This window comes from Lepisosteus platostomus, chromosome 11 (assembly GCF_059453375.1).
Source record: "Lepisosteus platostomus isolate fLepPlt1 chromosome 11, fLepPlt1.hap1, whole genome shotgun sequence".
Lineage (NCBI taxonomy): Eukaryota > Metazoa > Chordata > Actinopteri > Semionotiformes > Lepisosteidae > Lepisosteus > Lepisosteus platostomus.
Genome location: NC_142621.1, coordinates 624,049 through 643,445, shown reverse-complemented (window position 1 = coordinate 643,445; position 19,397 = coordinate 624,049). Strand labels below are relative to the sequence as shown.

At 42.3% G+C, this 19,397-nt stretch overlaps 1 protein-coding gene across 2 annotated transcripts; it reads left to right on the top strand.

The window, feature by feature from the left end:
* The first annotated feature begins 21 nt into the window (after window positions 1-21).
* Window positions 22-18,426, top strand: LOC148651691 (protein BCAP-like). Of its 2 annotated transcripts, XM_088597662.1 has the most exons (20): window positions 22-352; window positions 735-837; window positions 1,653-1,763; window positions 2,166-2,324; window positions 2,645-2,841; window positions 3,514-3,640; window positions 3,773-3,904; window positions 4,005-4,079; window positions 4,344-4,415; window positions 5,906-6,022; window positions 6,824-7,009; window positions 7,517-7,626; window positions 9,331-9,466; window positions 10,126-10,236; window positions 11,102-11,206; window positions 12,159-12,317; window positions 13,147-13,247; window positions 13,334-13,496; window positions 15,085-15,210; window positions 17,646-18,426. In XM_088597662.1, the coding sequence occupies exons 2-20, from the start codon at window positions 736-738 to the stop codon at window positions 17,808-17,810; spliced, it is 2,454 nt and encodes an 817-aa protein (XP_088453788.1). In that variant the 5' UTR covers window positions 22-352; window position 735; the 3' UTR covers window positions 17,811-18,426. The 2 variants fall into 2 exon arrangements, with proteins under 2 accessions (XP_088453788.1, XP_088453789.1); XM_088597663.1 differs by lacking the exon at window positions 12,159-12,317 and having other exon boundaries at window positions 29-352.
* Window positions 18,427-19,397: the final 971 nt, after the last annotated feature.

The window sequence follows — 19,397 nt, the reverse complement described above, 5'->3', positions numbered from 1 at the left end:
TGGTGTTCACATGAGCGGGGGGGGTAGTAAACGGGATGAAACTTCTATAGTGTTGTTAAAATTAAGTGCTGCTTTAAAATGTAATATTTCCAGCACAGGTGCTGAATGAATCCAGTGGCTTCACAGCTCACAGCGCCGAACTGCTCTGTGTTGCCTTAACAACGCAGCACACAGCCTGTAACCTCGCCCCGTGTTTTTACGTCGGTGCGTTCAGCGCCGGAGCCAATCAGGAGTCAAAGCGCAAAAACGTTTTCTTTGAACTCACCAATGAAAAGCCAGCATTGCGCTTCCCTGGAAGGTGAAAGGTCATCAGCTGTTGCAGTTGCTCGAGAAGGATAAATCGTTCCTACAGGTAAAAATGAAAGGCATAGCTTTTTAAAATTCTTGTTTTTTTAACAAGTAGTATATAACCTCGAAGATTAATTCTAAAAAAATGTTTGCATTTTTCGCGTTTTAGTTTGTCCCATGAAATCCGTCTTATTAATGGTTTGAATTAGCTACATTTCATTTACTTAGTTTTCAGTTCAGCTGAACCTTTGGGATAGAAACGCAAGTTTTAGCTTTACAATGGCAACATGTACAGTGGTTTTGACTCTTGCACAAGCAGTCAGCATGTCTGTGAAAATAACGTGATAATAGTAAAGAGCGAGGGGATTTATTTTTCCAACGCACTTGAGGGAAACTGCATTTTCTAATTAAAATGTCGCGTTTCCTGCTGCTCTCCTCTCTCTCAGCATGAAGGCGAGGTCATCCTCTCCGGTTCACGTGCACTTAGACGAGGCCATCCCCGTGCAAGTGCACGTGCAAAGAAGCCAGTCTCTGCCCTCAGCCCCGGAGGTACCAGCAGACCGGCCTCTGAAGTTACAGCGCCTGGTCGAACAACTGGGCTCAGGAAATATTGCACTAGGGAGTAACGCAGTGGGTCTCGCTGCAGGAGCCTAAGGCTGGTCCACATGCCTGCTGGGTCTTATTCCAGCCCGAGCTTCAAAACCTGAATTGAGCTCTGGAGTTGCTTGATTGGAATATTTGCAAGTTGTCCCCCTACTCAGACATTTGGGATTTTATCCGACTTGTGCAATACTGTACTTAAAAGGAAACCCTGAAGATGTTTAAGAGCTGAAAACAGTCAAACGATTCCAAAAAATCTTACATCAGTAAAGCGTTTATATGTGGGACTGAGAGCTCGACTGGAACATAAAAACCGGTGTGCTGCACCCACCTGGATGATGGACGTTGTGAAAAATGCCCCACGGTTTAAATAAACGCTGTTGTAAACTGCTTTGGATGACATTGTCTGCCAAATAAATTTTTACTTGTAAAAAACATCTCAGTCAGCTGTGCTGGGCTTCTTTCCAGCCACACAATCACAAATGTAAACCTTCTGACTGTGTTCAGCTCTTAACTGGAATTTTAAAGTTAACATATATGTAATTAAATAAATTAGTCATTTATTAGTTCAGTTTAGTAGTTGACAGCTCAAGCTGAGTGCCTGCAGACATGGAAGTCACAAGGAAAAAGGCATCTGTAGGTTGGTGGATCTGGCCTTCTGCTAGACAGAAAAATAGCATGTATCCAGCTTCTAGTCACTTTCTGAGTTTCCATTTCATTCATGAAACCAAGTGGAAACCAGCTCATGTGTTGTTCTGTTTCAGAAATCGCATATTGTCAAATATGCATCAATGTCTAACCTGGAGAAGGACCTCAGGAAGCAGAAAGAAAAGAAGAGGACCAGAAAGACAGTTTGCAGGAGCCACAGCAGTGAGGTGTGAGCCTTAGAAACAGCAGAACTTGGTTTCTATGCTCTTTCATGTTCTTAATTGAGAAAATCCATTTTCTTTTTTAATATCAACATTATAATAATAATTCCTCCCACCACCAGTGTGTAATTGCAGCAGTCTGTTCTCTACACACCAGCTCTCAGTGAGGAGGAGAGCAGAGATGGGGGTTATTAGGAGGCCATGATTGGTAAAGGCCAGAGGGCAATTTGGCCAGGACACTGGGGAAACACCCCTACTCTTGCCCTGGGATTTTAAATGACTACGGAGAGTCGAAGTCTTGATTTATGTCACATTTGAAGAATGGATAATTCCTTAAACATGTTCTGAAAGCTTGACATTATTTCTGGCAGATTTCATTTTCTATCCGTTCTTTCCTATTCCTTATAGTTAAAGAAATCTACACAGAAGCCACAAATCACACCCAAGCAGGCAGAGAAGATCTGTTCAGTGATCCACTCCAGTGACGCGGACTTTCAGAAAGATTTGGATGTGCCTGCTAAGCAGACTGATCGTCTCTTTGAAGAAGCACACAAAAGCAGAAAGGATGTAAGGATATTTTTCTTCTTAATTAAAAGCAGTTAGTATTTACCAAGTGTCTTATTAATTTTAATAAACCTTTCCAGTCCTTGTTACCTAACTTGTTAGTGCAGTATATCAAGCACAAAGAATGCTATCTAGAGTCTGTCTACTTTTTGTTGCTAATTAGAGATATTCACATGTAAACAAGGTGCTAATGAGCCTGTAATGAAATGAAACACCTGTGACACCTGTTGGTCTCAGGAGAAATGCACTCATTTACAGATGACTCCAGCAGCCATGTTAATATATTCACACAGAAAGTCAAAAGCTGCAATTCCCCTGCCTAGGTCACAGAAAGGAGGAGGCATTGTGTGTTTGAAGACACTTCGAAGGAGCTGCCTTGGAGCTGTAGCAGCAGCACAGGGGTTCGAGCAGCAGGCCTGACAGAGTATTCGGACGAGCTCGAGAACGCGGTGAAAAACGGCAACGGCAGCCGTCTGCAAACCAGCTCCCTCCCAAGGCTCTCGGAGCTGGATGTGAGCAGGTGGGCAGGCACTGGGCAGCTGACACGAGCCAGCGTGACTGACAGTCTGCAGGTCATGTCTCAAGAATGAAGCACTGGGAGATATTTGGTTATACTGCAACTTGTGGGGTTAATCTTCTATGCCCTGTCTGCTTCTTGGTGATTTCGGGACTATGGATAATCATGTCTTTGCAAACAATTGCTTTACTAATATATGGAAATGGTCTGTTTGATCAACTGTGTTCATTGTAGATGTTGCAAATTAAATTGTATTGCGGTGAAAGACAGATCAAGGTAGGGCTTTTGGAATGGTTTGATTTTGCTGGTTTGAAATATGCACTTCCTGTGACAAAAGAAGTGAGGCAGGTCTGCTTCAAGTCCTAAGCCTGCTAATGGCCATACCCAGCTGGAGAAGGCTGCATGAACCTTGTCACGTCTCACAGAATGGAGAAACTCCAGTTGGGATACCCAGATACCAGAAGCCTCTCTGTACTAAGCAGCTGATGACTTCAGTGTGTGGCTGTGTGAGTGGACAGATTAATCACATGATCTGAGGCTCTAATTAGTCCCGGAGACCTGTTCATCAGTAGCGTTACTGGCTAGCATACGAGTGGCAGTGCTGAGGCACAACAGTGGTTTTGCTTCACAGATTGAGAATAAAACCTTGATTAATACTCTCATGTTCATGCTCAGAGATGATGACGGTGCTGTTGTGGACCAGAGGCTTTTGTTAAGAACTCTCACTGAAGCAGAGTCTGCTGCCAGTTCTGCAGCAGCCCAGCTCCTGTCTTTAAAGGACACTTTGCCTGATTTCTCAAGTGTAAGTTAACACGTCAGCCCTCGCGGCTTGATTTCATTTCATGGGTTTTTTTTTATGTAACACATAAGTGCAGCCGCAGTGTTTTTATTGGAAGCATATTGAGTCTGCTGCTGTCGCCCCTTCCTTCCCAAGGTGTCGAGGTTTTCTTCTCCTGACGAGCTGAGGATGTCGAGACAGAAAAGTCTGCTGATGGAGAAGCTGGAGAATTTTAAAGGTGTAAATAAATCGCTCCGACAGCAGCTGCAGGAAATGCAGGATCAGGAGGTATGTTTTTTTCAAAAATCACTGTCTTAAAGTCAGATTATTATCTTGTGTCAAGATTCACCTTTGATTCTTCTGCTGCTGGTTTTTTTTTAACTCTTAGGTGATCCAACTCCAGGCTGACCGGCGTGTTGAGGTTTTACTGACCAAGCTGACGGAGGCTGAGGCTGAAAACCTGGTGAGCTCTTGGGCTTGCGGCAGTGATCGCTCTCTCCAGCTGACAGCCCACAGTGTCTAGCTTTAAGGAAGTGAAACTTCTTTATACATTTGCGTTATGCACTGTGCAAAGGGGTAAAATTGCAGACTTTGCCAATAGCAATACAACAGCTGCCGAGTTGATCTGTACCGTTGTAAAGTATACCGTGATAGACGCTGCGCGGTGGAGGGGTTTGAACGGGGGAAACTGGAAACGATGGTGCTGACGCAGATTTTTTTCGAATAGAATTTAAGACGCCATCTAAGAGAAAATGAGCGAAGGATTGAAGAGCTGCTGGATTTACGCAAGAAAGAAAGGGTGAGTAGATTCAACGGCTATCAATGCGCCAGTTGTGTTTTTCATGAGGAAGGCCAGAGCCTGTAGAGCACAAGTGGTGTGTGTGTGTGTGTGTGTGTGTGTGTGTGTGTGTGTGTGTGTGTGTGTGTGTGTGTGTGTGTGTGTGTGTGTGTGTGGTGGGGAGGAATCAGTTCGCTGCCGATGTCAGCAGCCAAAAGCTTCAAGTCCTGCTATTTAAATGTACGTATATAATCCACAGTTGGTGATGTGTGATCATGCATTTGAGTTTGAACAAAGAAACCTATTAATTATAGCTGCAACGAGATCACAAAGTTAATGTGAAAATGAAAAAAAAAACATTTTTGGAGCAGGTACACTAATATTTTATTAAATACACATGACATAAGCAAATTCATATAGGTGATTAGCAATTATCTGCATCAGAAGGTCTACTGCAAAAGTCGCAGGATTGTAGCATGTGTGGCCAACATTAGAAACAATATGAACTGGACATCCGCAGCACATCCTTTGCAGATGCTGTCCTGTGGAATCGTCTGGGCTCTGAGCCCTAGATGTCGGATTCAGCAGGCTAAATCAACTCGCCCCTTGTGGTGCCCAGTCAGCTCTCTTACTAGTTCAACAGTCATTGTCACTTGAGTATACATTTGGTCAGTCACAAATGATCGGGAAATCAAAATGATGCCAAAATCTTAATATCTAAAATCTGCATTATTTTTTGTCAACACATACACACATAAATAGAATGATAGAAGGCTTTATTAGTGTCAGTACTAATAAGGGTGGGGCCAGGAGCAAAGCGCTATGGGACACCTGCTGGGACCAACTTTGTCGAGGAGAAACAATGACCAATTTAGCTGAATTGTTTTCTGACAGTATTTATATTAACCAAACAGTACTAATAATACCGATAATCTGTCTGCAGTTTATTCAGCAAATTGGTATTAACAGTCGTACAATTACAAATAAAAGTGGGTCAAGAATTTGTAAAAAACAAAAGTCAGCAGTGATCAGTAAATTGTTAGTAACCCTATTGAGCTTTTGTATTGTGTATCAATATGACTACAGCCTGAAAATGACCCAAACAGCTGCAGATAGATGAGCTTGTAACCGAACAGGAGTAGCCTGTTCTCATCTCTTTGACTAAAATGGTATATTAGATAGCAGCTGATAATTACTGAGCCTACATTTTTAACAGAGGGATGACTGCAGGTTTAAGGGCAGACAGAGCAATTCCAGATGTCAGTAATCTATTGCTGATTGTTCATGTGTAACGGCACAGAGAATTGAAAAATTTAAACAAGGCCAGACTGAGGGAGCAGGATGAGGAACAGGAGGTTTCAAGTTAGTAGTTATTTCAGAATGCTGCTGATGAAAGATGGCATGAGACTCTGAAAGCATTAAACCCGAAATTAATATGCTATGTGTAAGTGGAGTCACTTCAAGTTCCAGTCTGAGGGCAGGACTGTTGATGATACTGCACTGTTCGCCAGGAGAATACAGAGACCGTGGTGCAGCTGTCGAAGTCTGTGGAAGCCACTCGGGCACACCTGCAGGGACAGCTCCGTCACAAAGAGGCCGAAAACAACAGGATGGTGGTGCAGTTACGGGTAAGAAGAGTCCCAGACGCATGTCCCCTTACTCTGCACTGTTCACATTCATCCATGCATTCAGGATCATAGGGAGCCGGAGCCTATCCCAGCAAGCAAGGCAGGATGCACCCTGGACAGGAAGCCAGTCTATATGAAGCCACACACAGACACAAACAAACTCACACCTGGGCCAGGTTTCACAGAAGACAAGTAACCTACCATCATGTCTCTGCAGTGTAGGAGGAAACCAGAGCATGCACAGGAAACGCATGCGAACATACAGACTCCACGCAGATGGTACCCCTGGTGCCGAATCGAACACGGGGCCCCAGCTCTGCAAGTAGAGCTAACCACTGCGCCACCTTGCCTCCCTGCACAGATTACACACAGCTAAACCAGCTGTGCTTCTGGATCCCATCCCACCACTGTTTCAGAAAGACTGCTATTGAGATGAGGCCTTTCTCTCTTACCGCACTCGTATCCTCAGTGATGTGTATTAAAACACAGTTCAGGGTTGTGTAGGTTTGCAGACTTTTTACTGTGGTGTGGATTCGCTCTTTGATGGACTTTGCTTCATTTGTGGCAGTAAATTTTTATCTGTCCCTTTAAGACTGACAAACCTTTTGAGATTGAAATTCACTTCATGTTAACAATTATTATGTAGTTTTTTAATCTGGTATGACTAGTAACGTATATGTGGGTATTTTGTTTTCTGTGTATTCTTTTTAAGCATGAGCTAAATTAATCACACCATGCAATTTTACAGGAAGGCATTTTGCGCATCCATCGTAAAATGCGTATGTAACTTTTTCTCTCTAGAGTTTGGAGAGAACAGTAACTGAACACAAATTGGCGATTGAGAACCTGAAGCGCCAGATGTCGGCTGCGCTGGACAAAGCTGCACAGGAGAAGCAGGCTCTGAAGAAATCCACCAGAGCCCAGAAGCACAGAGCCCAGCGGTTTGAGGCTGCCATTGAAAAGTGTTACAGTCAGCTCAAAGACAAGGTAGGACTTTGGGCTGCTAGTCTACAGGAATGATCAAGGAGTGGTGAATTTTGGTGAATTAATGACTTACTCTTGCCTAGCCTGGTAAAATACAAGTCCAGTTTCTCAGTAAGTTCAGTAAGACCTGAAGGACAGGCAGGTATATTGCACATGAGCAGAGTTGGGATTTGAAAACTGGGGGAGGGGGGCAGTTCAGGCAGAGGTGTAGAAGACCTGATCCAGAGTCCATCGAAAGATGCATAGAAAACCAAGACCATTAGATGTCTATTTTACTCAGGTGTTGAGTAGAAGAGTGTTTCTTTCCTCCATGTTCAGTGATGAACTCTCCGAGTTCCCCGCAGGAGAATCCCAGACTGTTATGTGGTTGTTCTTGTGCTCTGTTTTCAAACATTGGTTCTCTCCTGTAACCGTCCTTGCTTGCAGTAGCCATAAGCTTCACTATCCACTGTGGATTCGCGAATGGCTGTCTAAACTCTTTCCTGTGAACTATGTGTTGTGTGTATTAAGGATGTGAAGCTGACCGAAGCGCTTTCAGCAGCTGACACATGGAAAAGACATCACGAGATGGCCAGAGAGGAGAAGGCACCGCTGGAGGCCAAGATTGCGGTGCTTCAGCTGTAAGTGGGGTCAAACTGCAGTCCCGAGACGAGAGAGGGAAGAAATCCAAACTGTGTAGGCCAGCGGCTCCCAGTCCTGGTGAACCACGCTCCTGCGGGTTTTCCATCCAGCCCACCTTCAGCAGACAGCTGAAAAGAAGTTGCATCAAGTGAATATTTGCATTTTGTTTCTAGTCACAAGTTTGGGATTTTTATTTCGGTTTCAAAATACAACAGGTAAAGCTCCAATGTGTTTAAGAGCTGGGAACAAACACATCCACATTAATCTAATTATTATCGAGTCAGTGAAGTGTTTGATTGTGTAACTGCGAGCTTACCAGCAGGTAACCAGGACTGGGAACCACTGCTCTAGGCAGAAACAAGTCATGTTCAGGATGATGAAGTGGTCTAATTAAACCAAGGACGCCTGCTGAAATGACCGGGTTTTGGATTCAGGAAAGCAGTGTGTCAATGCAGATGGTGTGGGAGTGGCCAGAAACTGGTTCCTTCAGGTTTCAGCTGTGTGGTTACTGTCAGAAAGAGATTATATTATGAAGAGACACAGCTCCTAGACCATCTTACAGCACTTTCTGCTTTGAGAAAGTCAAAATGACTCATTATACATCTTTAATAGACTTCTATTTCAACCTTTCATTTGAACCCCGTATACTCTTCTTTTATTGCATGCTTTTGAAATACCAATATTTTATATTTTTAACTTTAACGCAAATTATTCAGTTTGTGAAGTTCTTTTTGAAAGTCCAATATTCGAAATAGGTGCCATCAGGGATAAAGTTAGCTCTTCAGGAGAAAATGAAAGGTTTTTCAAGTGCTGCCCCCTGGAGCTGCTCCACTGTGTCTGTCGCTCTGGGGAGGCGACACTCCGGACCTCGTGTCCCAGCCGGAGCACAGCTGGCTGCAGGCGTCCTGCTGGACAGCTCCCGAGAGCTGAGCCCATTCATCATCTCATTTCCTAATGTTATGCAGAGTCACCGACACAACACTAGTTTAACAGGCTGATTCGATTGTGTTGATTATATGATTATATTTCAAATTATTTGAAAAAGGAAATAAAAATGCTTTAGTAGCAAACTTTCAATTGCTTAGTATTATCAGAACACTTGCAACACCGATGGAATAAAATGTGCCATAACCTGTACTACAGATTTACAGTGTCTTTATAATGAATATACAGTATTTACCTGCTTTAAGTTGGAGTGTTTCTTCTGTAATTGCTGGACCTCTGTGGGTGGCATAGTGTGGTTGACATGTCCTTGGTCTCATGGCTGATGGGTTGTGGGTCTAAGTCCCTGCTGCAGACTCCAATGTTGTATATCAAGTGAGGTACTATACCTCAGTTTCTACAGCCTTCCCAGATGCACAAGTGAGGACCAGTGTTGCTGAGGGGATCTTCCCTACGATTAATCAGTGTCCCACCCAGAGGAGGAGTCACAAGCTCTCTAGACTGCTTAATGCCACAGACACCAGGATGAGCTCTAGACTGATGAGCAGATGTGTCTCAGATATGGAAGTAACTGATAATTAAATACTTTACAATTTGAAGGCACTACTAAATTACATGTCAAAATACAACCTAGATGTTGCATGTTTTGACCTGCGTTTTGGCAATCTTAAGAATTGTGTGCACTAAGATTTTTTTGTTAAGGAAGTAAAAATAAGTTATAGCCCGATTAATTTACGAAGCATGGTTCTTTGCTCTTTAAGGCAGATCACGGACCTGACTGAACAGCTGAAGACGGGAAAAGACAAGGCTAGAATTTCAAATGAGGATCTCCTGCAGAAAGTGGAGAAACTTCACTCTGATAATGCCGACCTGAACCTTGAAAATGCCAGATTGATGGTACATTGTCCTGCCACATTGTGAAACAGCACACCGCTGTGTACTGTAGAGGACAGAAAACAAACACTGCTGGGGAGAGTTTCTGTCCAATTAGAATCTATTGCAGTTGGACCTGTCTGCTTACTTTTCTAAAAATTAATAAGAAGATTGGGAAATTGTTTTTAGGAGCTAATTTACTGCTTATAAATACTACATAAGTTATAACAAGAAGTTGGGGATCATTCATTTTTAAAATTGAAAATTTTAACTATAATGGACTGCTTTTTAAATGTAACTTTCTCCAACACTGGCTTGAAATATTAAACTATTTAAATTTTATCCAGATCTTGGGGCTCTAATATATATATTAAAATCCTGAACGTCAGAGCTTGCCTGATGAATTCTGATACAAATCCAGCACCTTGTCCCAAGTCTGTGCACACAGGCTGCAGAGGCCTTTGTAGTGACTGTGGTTGTGTTTAGTTTCTTCTGCTGTTTCACTCCTGTAACAGTTACAACCCCATTCTCTGTATACACTTTAATTGCCTGTGATTGTTATACGCTTTTAAGTATTTTTATTACTCCAGTAAATCCATTGAACTTCTTTCTTTTTTATCATTAACACATATGTCTGTAAACTGTGTAAGGATAACTTTTATGACCTATTATTGCCATTGCAGGCCTTCATAGCTGATCTAGAGGAGAAACTAAGTGTTTCGCAGGCTGAGGTCCAAGAACAAGTCTCAGTGTCCCATCAACAGAAGGATCTCCTGGAGCAGTATAAGACTCAGGTAACAGGGAAACAATTACTCGTGCCAATATCCTGCTGGGAAAGTGCCCTTGCATAATGGAATTATCTCTTCAAGGCCAATACGAGCATCCTGATTCCCAGTTGATGGAGACGGTTGGAGTGGGTTCCTATAACGTTGCTTTGCCTAACCCTTCATCTGCTTCACTGTGTTTCACGACTGCTAGACCTGATCCTCGGTCTCCAATGCTAGGGACCAGAATCACACATCTTGAAAGCTGACAAATTAACAGATTTTGATATTGCATCATCCTGTAGTTGTGAAATGAAAATGTTAGCTTCTTTTGTTAAAAAACCCACCCAGTCTTGACAACCACTGAAAAAAATCCTTATGAAACTTCACTAAGAAGATTTTAAATGTGTTTTTTTTTTCTGTAAGGTGGAAGGGAACATTTTATGTTTTTTATTTAGTAATTTCATGTTTTTGTGTTGTACCAGGTAAAACATCTGTCTATTTAAAAGCTGTGTCAGGATGTTCCAGTTGTGAAGTGATTGATTGTTATTCATCTGATATTATTCAACTTCATTGAAAGTTTAATCCTGTGTTGATGCATATATGCCACTTTCCCGCTTATGTTTGTCTGTATTAGTAAGACCAACCTAATAGCACTTATTCCATTTGCTAAAAACTTTAATTCATCAGCAGTATTTATCTGGGCTGAGGTTTTATTTTTGGAACCACCAAACCGAATCTTCTTCCTTTTTGTGGGAGTTACATAAATGGAAAATATTTATTCTTATTCACACTAAGAAACAAATGACCAAGACTCTTTACTCTTATTTGAAAGAGTCTCTTTATGCCTTAGCTATGTATTTAGCAGTAATACAACATTACATTTCTTCTTTAGGTAAAGGAGCTGCAGAAGGAGGCCGATGAGCTAAAAACTAGATGTGAGAAAGTTTTAATAGAAAATAAGAGGGTCAAAGAAGGCAAAGACACAGAAGTTGAAAAGGTAATTGGTGTTTTTTTTTTAATTGTTTTACAGATCTAAGCTTTTATTCTTTAAAAAGGACATTCTGAGAGCATTACTAATGCGCACTGATGTAATACTTTGACACGCTGGATTAGAGAAGAGAAAGTGCGCAGAGCAGTAGAGTTGAAGTTGTGCCGTCTTTATCTCATTCTGAGATAGCACCAGGTATCTCCCTTGACGTGATCTGATAAAGCTTTGTTATTGCTAGCCGGGGAATTTATAGACTTTTTTCCACACAAATTAGAAATAATGTCTGTTTTATAACTACATGGAACGAAGTTCTGGGATATTGTAATAAAGAGGATTTGATTTTGGCTTCATCAGTCTTGCTGCAGCACCATGGGAATTTAAAACAGGTGTACATCTGAGGAGAAATGTCTTTTTCCAGCCATCGCTTTCAGATGTTTTAAGCTATAGTGACACATGTAATGACTACGGCATGGAAAAAGCATATCGGAAGGGAACCAGGTTCACTCTGTGATGTCTCTGCAATGCAGGTGTGGGCATGAAGAATTAACAGCCCCTCTTTAAGACTGATAATACCACATATTTAAACAATCTCTAGTGTGTGCTTAGAGCAGTGGTACAATGGGTCATGGGTTTCAGGCTGGGGTTTCTAAAAGTGGTTCATTTCCTCACTAAGTTACGCAGTCTAGGGGAAATGACGAGATTTAAAAAGTGAACAATAGGGCCTGAACGCACCCTTGTTGGGGGGTTGTGTGCTGGTGTTTTGTTAAGCAGCTACAAAGTCATGGTTCATTATTGATGCCTGAGGCCCCTTCCATTACTAGGAAGGCTTCCTAAAAATAGGAGAACTGGGAGATAATATAGAAAAGTTTACCTGTGTACAGATCTGTTTCTCTTGTTTTGCGATCTGAGAGCGTTGTGTGAGAGGTGTGCATTAACAGATGTTTGCCCACACTTGGAACAGGTCAAAAAGCAGCTGGAGTCTCGAGTGAAGGAGCTGGAAGTTTATCCTGATTTACTGAAGGCAGCTGAGCAAAGGCTGCAGGACTGCCAGGACAAGCTCCTGCGCTGCGAGAGAAGATGCTCAGACAAGTCAGATTCTGTTAGTCAGCTGCAGGTTAAGGTGCATATGGACAAGTACCCATTAATGGCCTTTTCATTCGAGGGGAATGGCCATTAACAGCTTCCACCCACTAGGTGGCAGTCATGCCTAGTGTACAGCATTTCCTCTGCCACGCCATTAATGCTTGTGAATGCTGTGAATCTGTCCATCTGCCTTGAGCTGAACTGGTCTGGTGCAAAGCTCTGTGCTGATGTTTGGCAGTAATCATCTTGCATGTTTTAATGTAATTCCTAAATTCACCTCTAAAAGCTTCATTTGCATGAATCTTGTGTGAGGGAATGCCTTTGGCATCTTTGTTTGTATGCACAGACAAGCCCAGCTGAATCGTAGGTGTTCGTAAAATTCAGTGATCTGATTTGCATACATAGCTGTGTGGTGGTATCAGTCTGAGGTGGTGTCATGAATAATGATCTTGTCTTCAAGCTAATAAGAAAAAAGTTTGAAGTGGAAGTTTGAATTTATAGCTTTTAGTATTTGAATGTAATCATTATAGATCAAGGTGTGGTGCAAAACAGAAAAAACTTGAGCTGCACCCTTGTTTCTGTTACTTATATATAGCTTGAGGTAAATGGATATTGAACTTAATTTATGCTACATATACAAAATCATGCTTTCATAGAAATGGTAATGTTATTATAGTTACTATTATGATACATTGAATTGATTAGGTTTATTGTGAAAGAGGAACATCTGTGAAGAGATTTTAGGTTTGCGTCTTGTCAGAACCATGTTCATTTACTGTATGTTGCGCCCCATTCTGTTTTTTGAACATGCTTTAGCAGAAGAGCTGCTTGCCTCCATCTGGACAATAACATCTTTGTGTCTGCAGGTGGACCAGCAAGCTGAGGAGCTCAGATCATCCCTGGAGGTGAAGGACTCCCTGCAGGAAGACAACCTGCAGCTACAGCTCAGACTGGCGGCTCTTCAGAGGTAACTTTGATTAAATAAAGAAACGTTCGGGAACCTTTTGGGCCGTAAAGCACTCCTGAGCTTTGTTATATCCCGTGTTCCCAAAGTAAAATAGAAGAACTGGAGTCGGGAAACCAAGAACTTGTCCACAGACTGGCCAGCCAAGAGGAGGCTCTTCAGTACAGTGGGAAGCAGCTGGAGGAGAGGTCAGCGGAGAGCCTCTCTCTCTCTCGCCAGCTGGAGGCGGCTTTAGCAGATGTCAAACAGCAGGTAGGGCTGTCTGTTTAATAACACAAAGTGACTTTGTCTACAGATACCCTGTTCCTCATCATCAAACACAGTTGCTAATGAAGCAAATGAATAGCATAACTGGATGAACAGTCCATGGAGAGCGATGAACTTGTTAGCAAGATCACATGAAAAGAAAAGGATGACTGTCAATATTAAGTCTAACCAATACAGTATTGCCCAGGCGAGACTGGGATTCCTGTCCCTGCACCACAGAGCAGTGCCAGGGCCTTGCCTGATGGCAGGGTGACTGAGTAAATATCTGAGCTCGGCACAGACTGAAACTGACAGTATTGTGTAAGTAGTGATGAATTAAGCTCAGTCCAAGTGTCTCCCTTTTGCTCAGTGTCTGGGATGGCTGCTGCTTTTCTTGAATTATGGTCTTGAAAGATTAAATGTAACGATGCGTGGCAAATTGGAACATCACAGGTTATAAAATAAAGTACTGTATATTGCAGAAGAGTGTAATTCAGGAAGCTGTCAAGCTGGTTATTTAAAGGAATATCTTGCTAGCTTTTTTTCTGGCTGTGATGTGAGAGATTCCTCACTGATGTGAAAAACCACACCTCGGGATGTTTCTGTTTACTGTGCCACAGGATCATTCCCATATTGTCAGATTGTCCTTTCGTAGCAAACGGATTATAAAGAGTAGAAAGGGCAGGCTTGGGAGAACTGAGCTGCGTTTTTCCCAGTTGCTGTATTTCAGCTGAGCACCCACAGGTGTACCTAATGCTGATTTAGTGAGCCAAGTGGAAAATCTGAAGCAAACCTTCGGGCTGTGTCTCCCCTGCCCTCTGTGACCCTCCTGTCAGGGCAGCGCCTCCGAGTATGTGAGGATGTGAATCTGCAGAGCAGTAGTGAATAAAAGGCACTGCATTTCGTAAAGAGCTGTACTGGAAGCAAAAGTATTTAGGGAGGGAGGCGTTGGTAGTATTTACAGCTGACCAGATCTCAGGGAAACAAGCACGAGGCAAACAGAATCGGCTTCACTGATATGAAGCGGTCATTTCCTGTATGCTGACTGTCGACAATGTGCACTGCAGTGTCCTGCCAGTTTTAGGTTTCTATGAGTACCTTTGAGCATGGAGGGCAGTCCAGTTTGTTTTTCCTCTCATCCTGAAGGGCCCAGTTCCATTTGCACCTCTGTGAACCCTGTGAGTTTTACCGACTCGTCCTCTCGCTGGATGGGCACCACTTGCGTGGTGTAGCCATGCCTGGATCCCACAGGCCCCCCGCTGGCCTCGGCCTCGGCCTGCTGCACAGACCTCAGCCGATGTCCTTCCTGCTGGGAATGGGGTGGCAGACGATCCAGAAATCCGGCAGACTGGCATGTCGTGGGATGCTGCCCTGTGACCCACACGCCACTCCGGCACCCCCCTCCCCTTCGAGCCCAGCCAGTCACGTCGGCCCTGCTGGAGCTTTTGTGCCCCGCGCTGGGGTGCAGTTCGCACCTGCAGTGTATACCAGGGAGCTTAACGCACTGCAGACCGACATCCGTCTAGGAGATCAGCTCTGTGAGTGCAAGAATCGGTATGTTCTTAATTTCTGGTTTCCCTTTGTATTCCCTGAGGTTTCTGAAGTGAAGGACAAGGCCCTTGCTAGAGAAAGTGTCCTACAGAGCAAAATCCTGGAGCTCGAAACAGAGAAAAGCAGAAAAGACAAGGAGTTAAAACAGCTGCGGCAAAGCAAGCTGTCGGTGAGTATTTTTGGCATTCTTATTTCCCAGCTTCCCTGGCTGAGCCAGTGCCGGCGATGTAGTGATATAAAGCATGTGGCTGTGTTGTTGTTTAGCACCTCTTAATGTTAGTGGGTTTTTTTCATTGTTAATTTAATTTCCTTTTCAGATGTTAAGCCTGCATTCCTTTATCTGCATCTGCCTTTTGATCTCTTGCTTTTTCGTCTCCCTGTGTTTTTCTGATCTTTGCCGCTGATACAGAGGCCCTCAGTGCCGGTAAGAAATTATAATAATGAATCATGTCGTGGCAAGTACACTTGACTAAAGCTGTCTGTACGTTAACCAATGGAAGCAGGTACCTGGTGTCTTTATTTAGCTTTTGTTTATGTAGTGCTTTCATTCTTTTTGTCTGCCATTGCTTTGAATTGCAAGGCCTTGTACCAGAAGTGACATTTTCATTCTTTGGGTAGTTGCATGATGGCATTGATTTATTGGACCTGCACACTTAGAAGTCAAGAGGTCAAGTCCTCGGTTTGTTCTCCAAGCTCTTTAGAGCCTGTTCCAGCTATTGGCTGCAGGCAGTCAGGCTGGATGCCTGATTTGTGTCATGTGTTCCCATATATCCACTTGAGTGGCTGGCTGGTATGCTGCCTATCTGCAGTGCTGCTCTTCAGGGCTCCTTGAGTTGTGCTTTAACTGAGCCTGTCACAGCAAATGACCTGAATGGACAGAGAAGAGCACAGAGCTCTGAGGCAGCTCACCCTAATTCCAGGCATCCATCAGCAGTGCCGGTTTGGGGCCTTTTCCATGTTTTCAAAATACCTGGAGGAATTTTTTTCTCATGGATTTTTGCACAGTACGCATTCTCGTCTCGAATTCGGTAATGGACAGAGTGCGTGTTTTAAGTGCAGTGTAAAATGACAAGGATTTAGAATGATGCGGTGTTGGTTGGATTAAAAAACCTGGATCGTTAGTGCACCACAGGACTGGGGTTTGGTGAAGCTGCTGTGGGTCCTTTTTCCTTTCCTACTGGAATAGTTATCTGAAGCTGTTTTTCTGATGCCCTGTTCTGGAAAGCATAGCAGGTCAGCTACCACAGGATTAAAATATAGTTGCTCGTGACCATGGCTGAGACTTTCCTGAACTATTTGTCAGGCTGAAGCTAGTTGTTTGAGCCTTAGGGATTGCATCGGCACATGTGGTTCTGCTCATAATTCTGAAAAACAAATCTGTTTCTGTCATTCCAAACATCTTCTGTTCAGTTTGCTTAGTGTTTTTCGTTTGCTGGTTAAGTCTTGTGCTTCTGTGATTTAAGGTGATATTAATAACATTAAAGTCTTACAATTAATCCCACATGTGTGCTTTAAAACCTTCATGTACATTTTTAAAGCGTCTGGGGGCCCGATAGCAGGTCTTCATCGGCAGGCTCCGTTTCTAATTGTATCCAGAAATCCCCATTGCGACATCCTCACGTCTTTCTCAGGAATCAGTGGAACACCAGAGGATACCAATGCAAAGATGTTTCAACAACATTCAAGAAACGACAAGTAATTTGTCGTTACAGTAAAATGAAAGCAGCAATTGATAAGGGGACCTTATTTCTCATGAAAGGAGAAAGTCCGTAAACATGCCATATTTACAGATAATCCATAAATATGTGGAGTTGTAAGTACAGCAATGCAATAGATGTTAGACATATGACAAAATTCAGGACTGGGCAGATCTGGCAAATTAAATTTAATGTGGATAAATATATGGTATTACTTGTTGGAAGCAAGAATGTACAATTCAACTATGAGACGAGTACTATTAAATTAAAAGGAGTAATAGGCCTGTAAGAGAGAGAAGTAGGAGGTTATAATCATTCATTACTTCAGGTAGACTGTATGGGAAAGGCCAACAATATGGGTTTGTCTTCATGTCTGGAAAATGTAGCCTCAATGAGGAATTGTATGTGAAACCAAATCAAGTCTTCACTTTTTCAAGCAGGAGAAGTATCATTTTGCATACTAATTATATCCACATAAAACCCATTGCTTTGTAAATCAAACACCTGCTGGAATTGGGAAGCCAGGACTGGATTTGAGGAAAACAAGACAGCGTATTCCAAACCCGTCTAATTTCTCAATGACTGTTGAATTCCACTACAAGTGGAATTAGAGACATTCAAGACAGACAACGGGAGACACTACTTTACACAGAGGGTTGCGGGAGTCTGGAGCCACGTTCCAGAACATGTGGTTCAAGCTCACCCAGTGGGATCCTGTCAAATTAGCAAGACAGGCCAAATTGCTTTCTGTCTTTTGAATTTTTCTGATCTTCTAATAAACATTTTCTTCTCTTTCTGTAGAGCCACATCATTGAACGCATTCGTGAACATCTTGCAAAGACTGAGTTGGAAATGGAAATAAAGAGAAATGAGAAGCTAAGCCTTTCTCTCTCTCTTTCTTTTTCAGGCGGAAAAGCAGTACGAGATCCGATTAAAAGACTTGCAGCTAAGTTTGGACCAATCGGAAAGCCACAAACAGAGCATCCAGAACTATGTGGATTTTTTGAAAAATTCATATGCCGCTATGTTTGGGGAGGGAATTTCATCAAATTTTGGAGCATCATCTTTTTAAAAATAGTTTATTTTCTACATTTTGTATGCTGAATTGTGAATTATTCAACTTATTAATATATAATATTTTTGGGACATTTAAGTTTAAAGTAATAATTAGATTTTTTTTACATAAAGTTTTACATTTTTGTGATCAGTGTTGCACAGTATAAAATCGCAATCCGCTATAGTTACAATTTTGTTTTGAATTATAATAGCTTCAATCTTTCAGCCGTTTGAAGACTGTCATGAACACTAAAATGTATTGCCCAGTTCAGTCACATAAGTTGATTTTAATATTAATGATTGAAGCTTACAGAACTGTTCAACAACGTTTTCAAAACACTTCTACCAGCTTCAAAATGTGCTTCCAGGCTGCTATTAAATGTGCCGGGCTTAGGACGGTATAATTTTCTCAACTCGTTAAAATACAGCTCTAATATCTTTTAGGCATGAGCAGATTAAGAAAATGTTTGGTAACATTAAAGAAAGTAAGTTGCTCTACAGGGCTTTGGGAATCTATTATGGGAATCACACTGAAATGACTTGATCAGTCATTCCAGAACCTTTGAAAACTGTTATATCTTGATATTTCAATATGAAATGCTCAATAAATGTGAATAATCACATCTACTTTATTAAGACCTTGACTGGTGTCTTGCACATGTTGGAAGTATGAGCAGTATGTGCGGTAGATAGGTAAACATTTTCCCATTGAAAAGCTACAGACCATTGAATGCTGTGTTTAAACGAGAAGGCTTGCAGTGGTTCATTTTCTATGGAATTTTCCATTCCAGTAAACAGAGTGCAGGTATCCGAAAGGATGAATGTCTTGGTCCTGTGGCGTTTAAGGCACAGTGACCTCAGACCTCCTGTCTTGCCCATCATGACCTGTTTCCATATATAGCCTCTTGGGCTTTTTAAAGAAATACACGGCTCAGGGACCACACACACGGTCTCTGCTCCATGAAAAATGGGGAGCATCTTAAATGTGTAATTCCTTTCCCATTAAACTAAATCCGTTTAAAACAATACATACTAAAAACTAAAAAAAAATGTTTTATTACTGTTAAACTGGAGCATCTTGATTGGGCTTCCATCACCAAAACCCCCTTTCCCATTCAGTGCTTGAAGAGCAGGCAGTCCTGAAAGATCAGGCATCGACGTTTCTGTCTTTGTGAACGTGAAAGGAGTCGAAGTGAGAGCTGTTATTATCTGGTGTTCGGAAAGATGGGCGAAATGCCCCGGGTTTGGTTTCCCACATAAGCAAAGAAGAACGTTTGCTTTTGTTGTGAAGGTACACGCTGGGAATCTTTGCTGCAGGGCTGTACCTGTTCAAGTCATACTGGGATGAAAGAGGCTTGGAATCAGAGTGTAGGATTGATAAGTCTGCCTTAAAACACAAAGTTCAAGTCCAATGCAATGGCGAAAATACAGTTGCTTTTTATACTTATTGTTCCAGATGGGAAATTTACTTTACAGGCAAGTAACCAAACACAATACATAATACACGTAACACATCATGAACCCATTAGCAAATAAGAGTCTTACATGCATAACACATATAAGATAAGAAAAACACGTTAACTTCTTTAAATAATTCTCACAA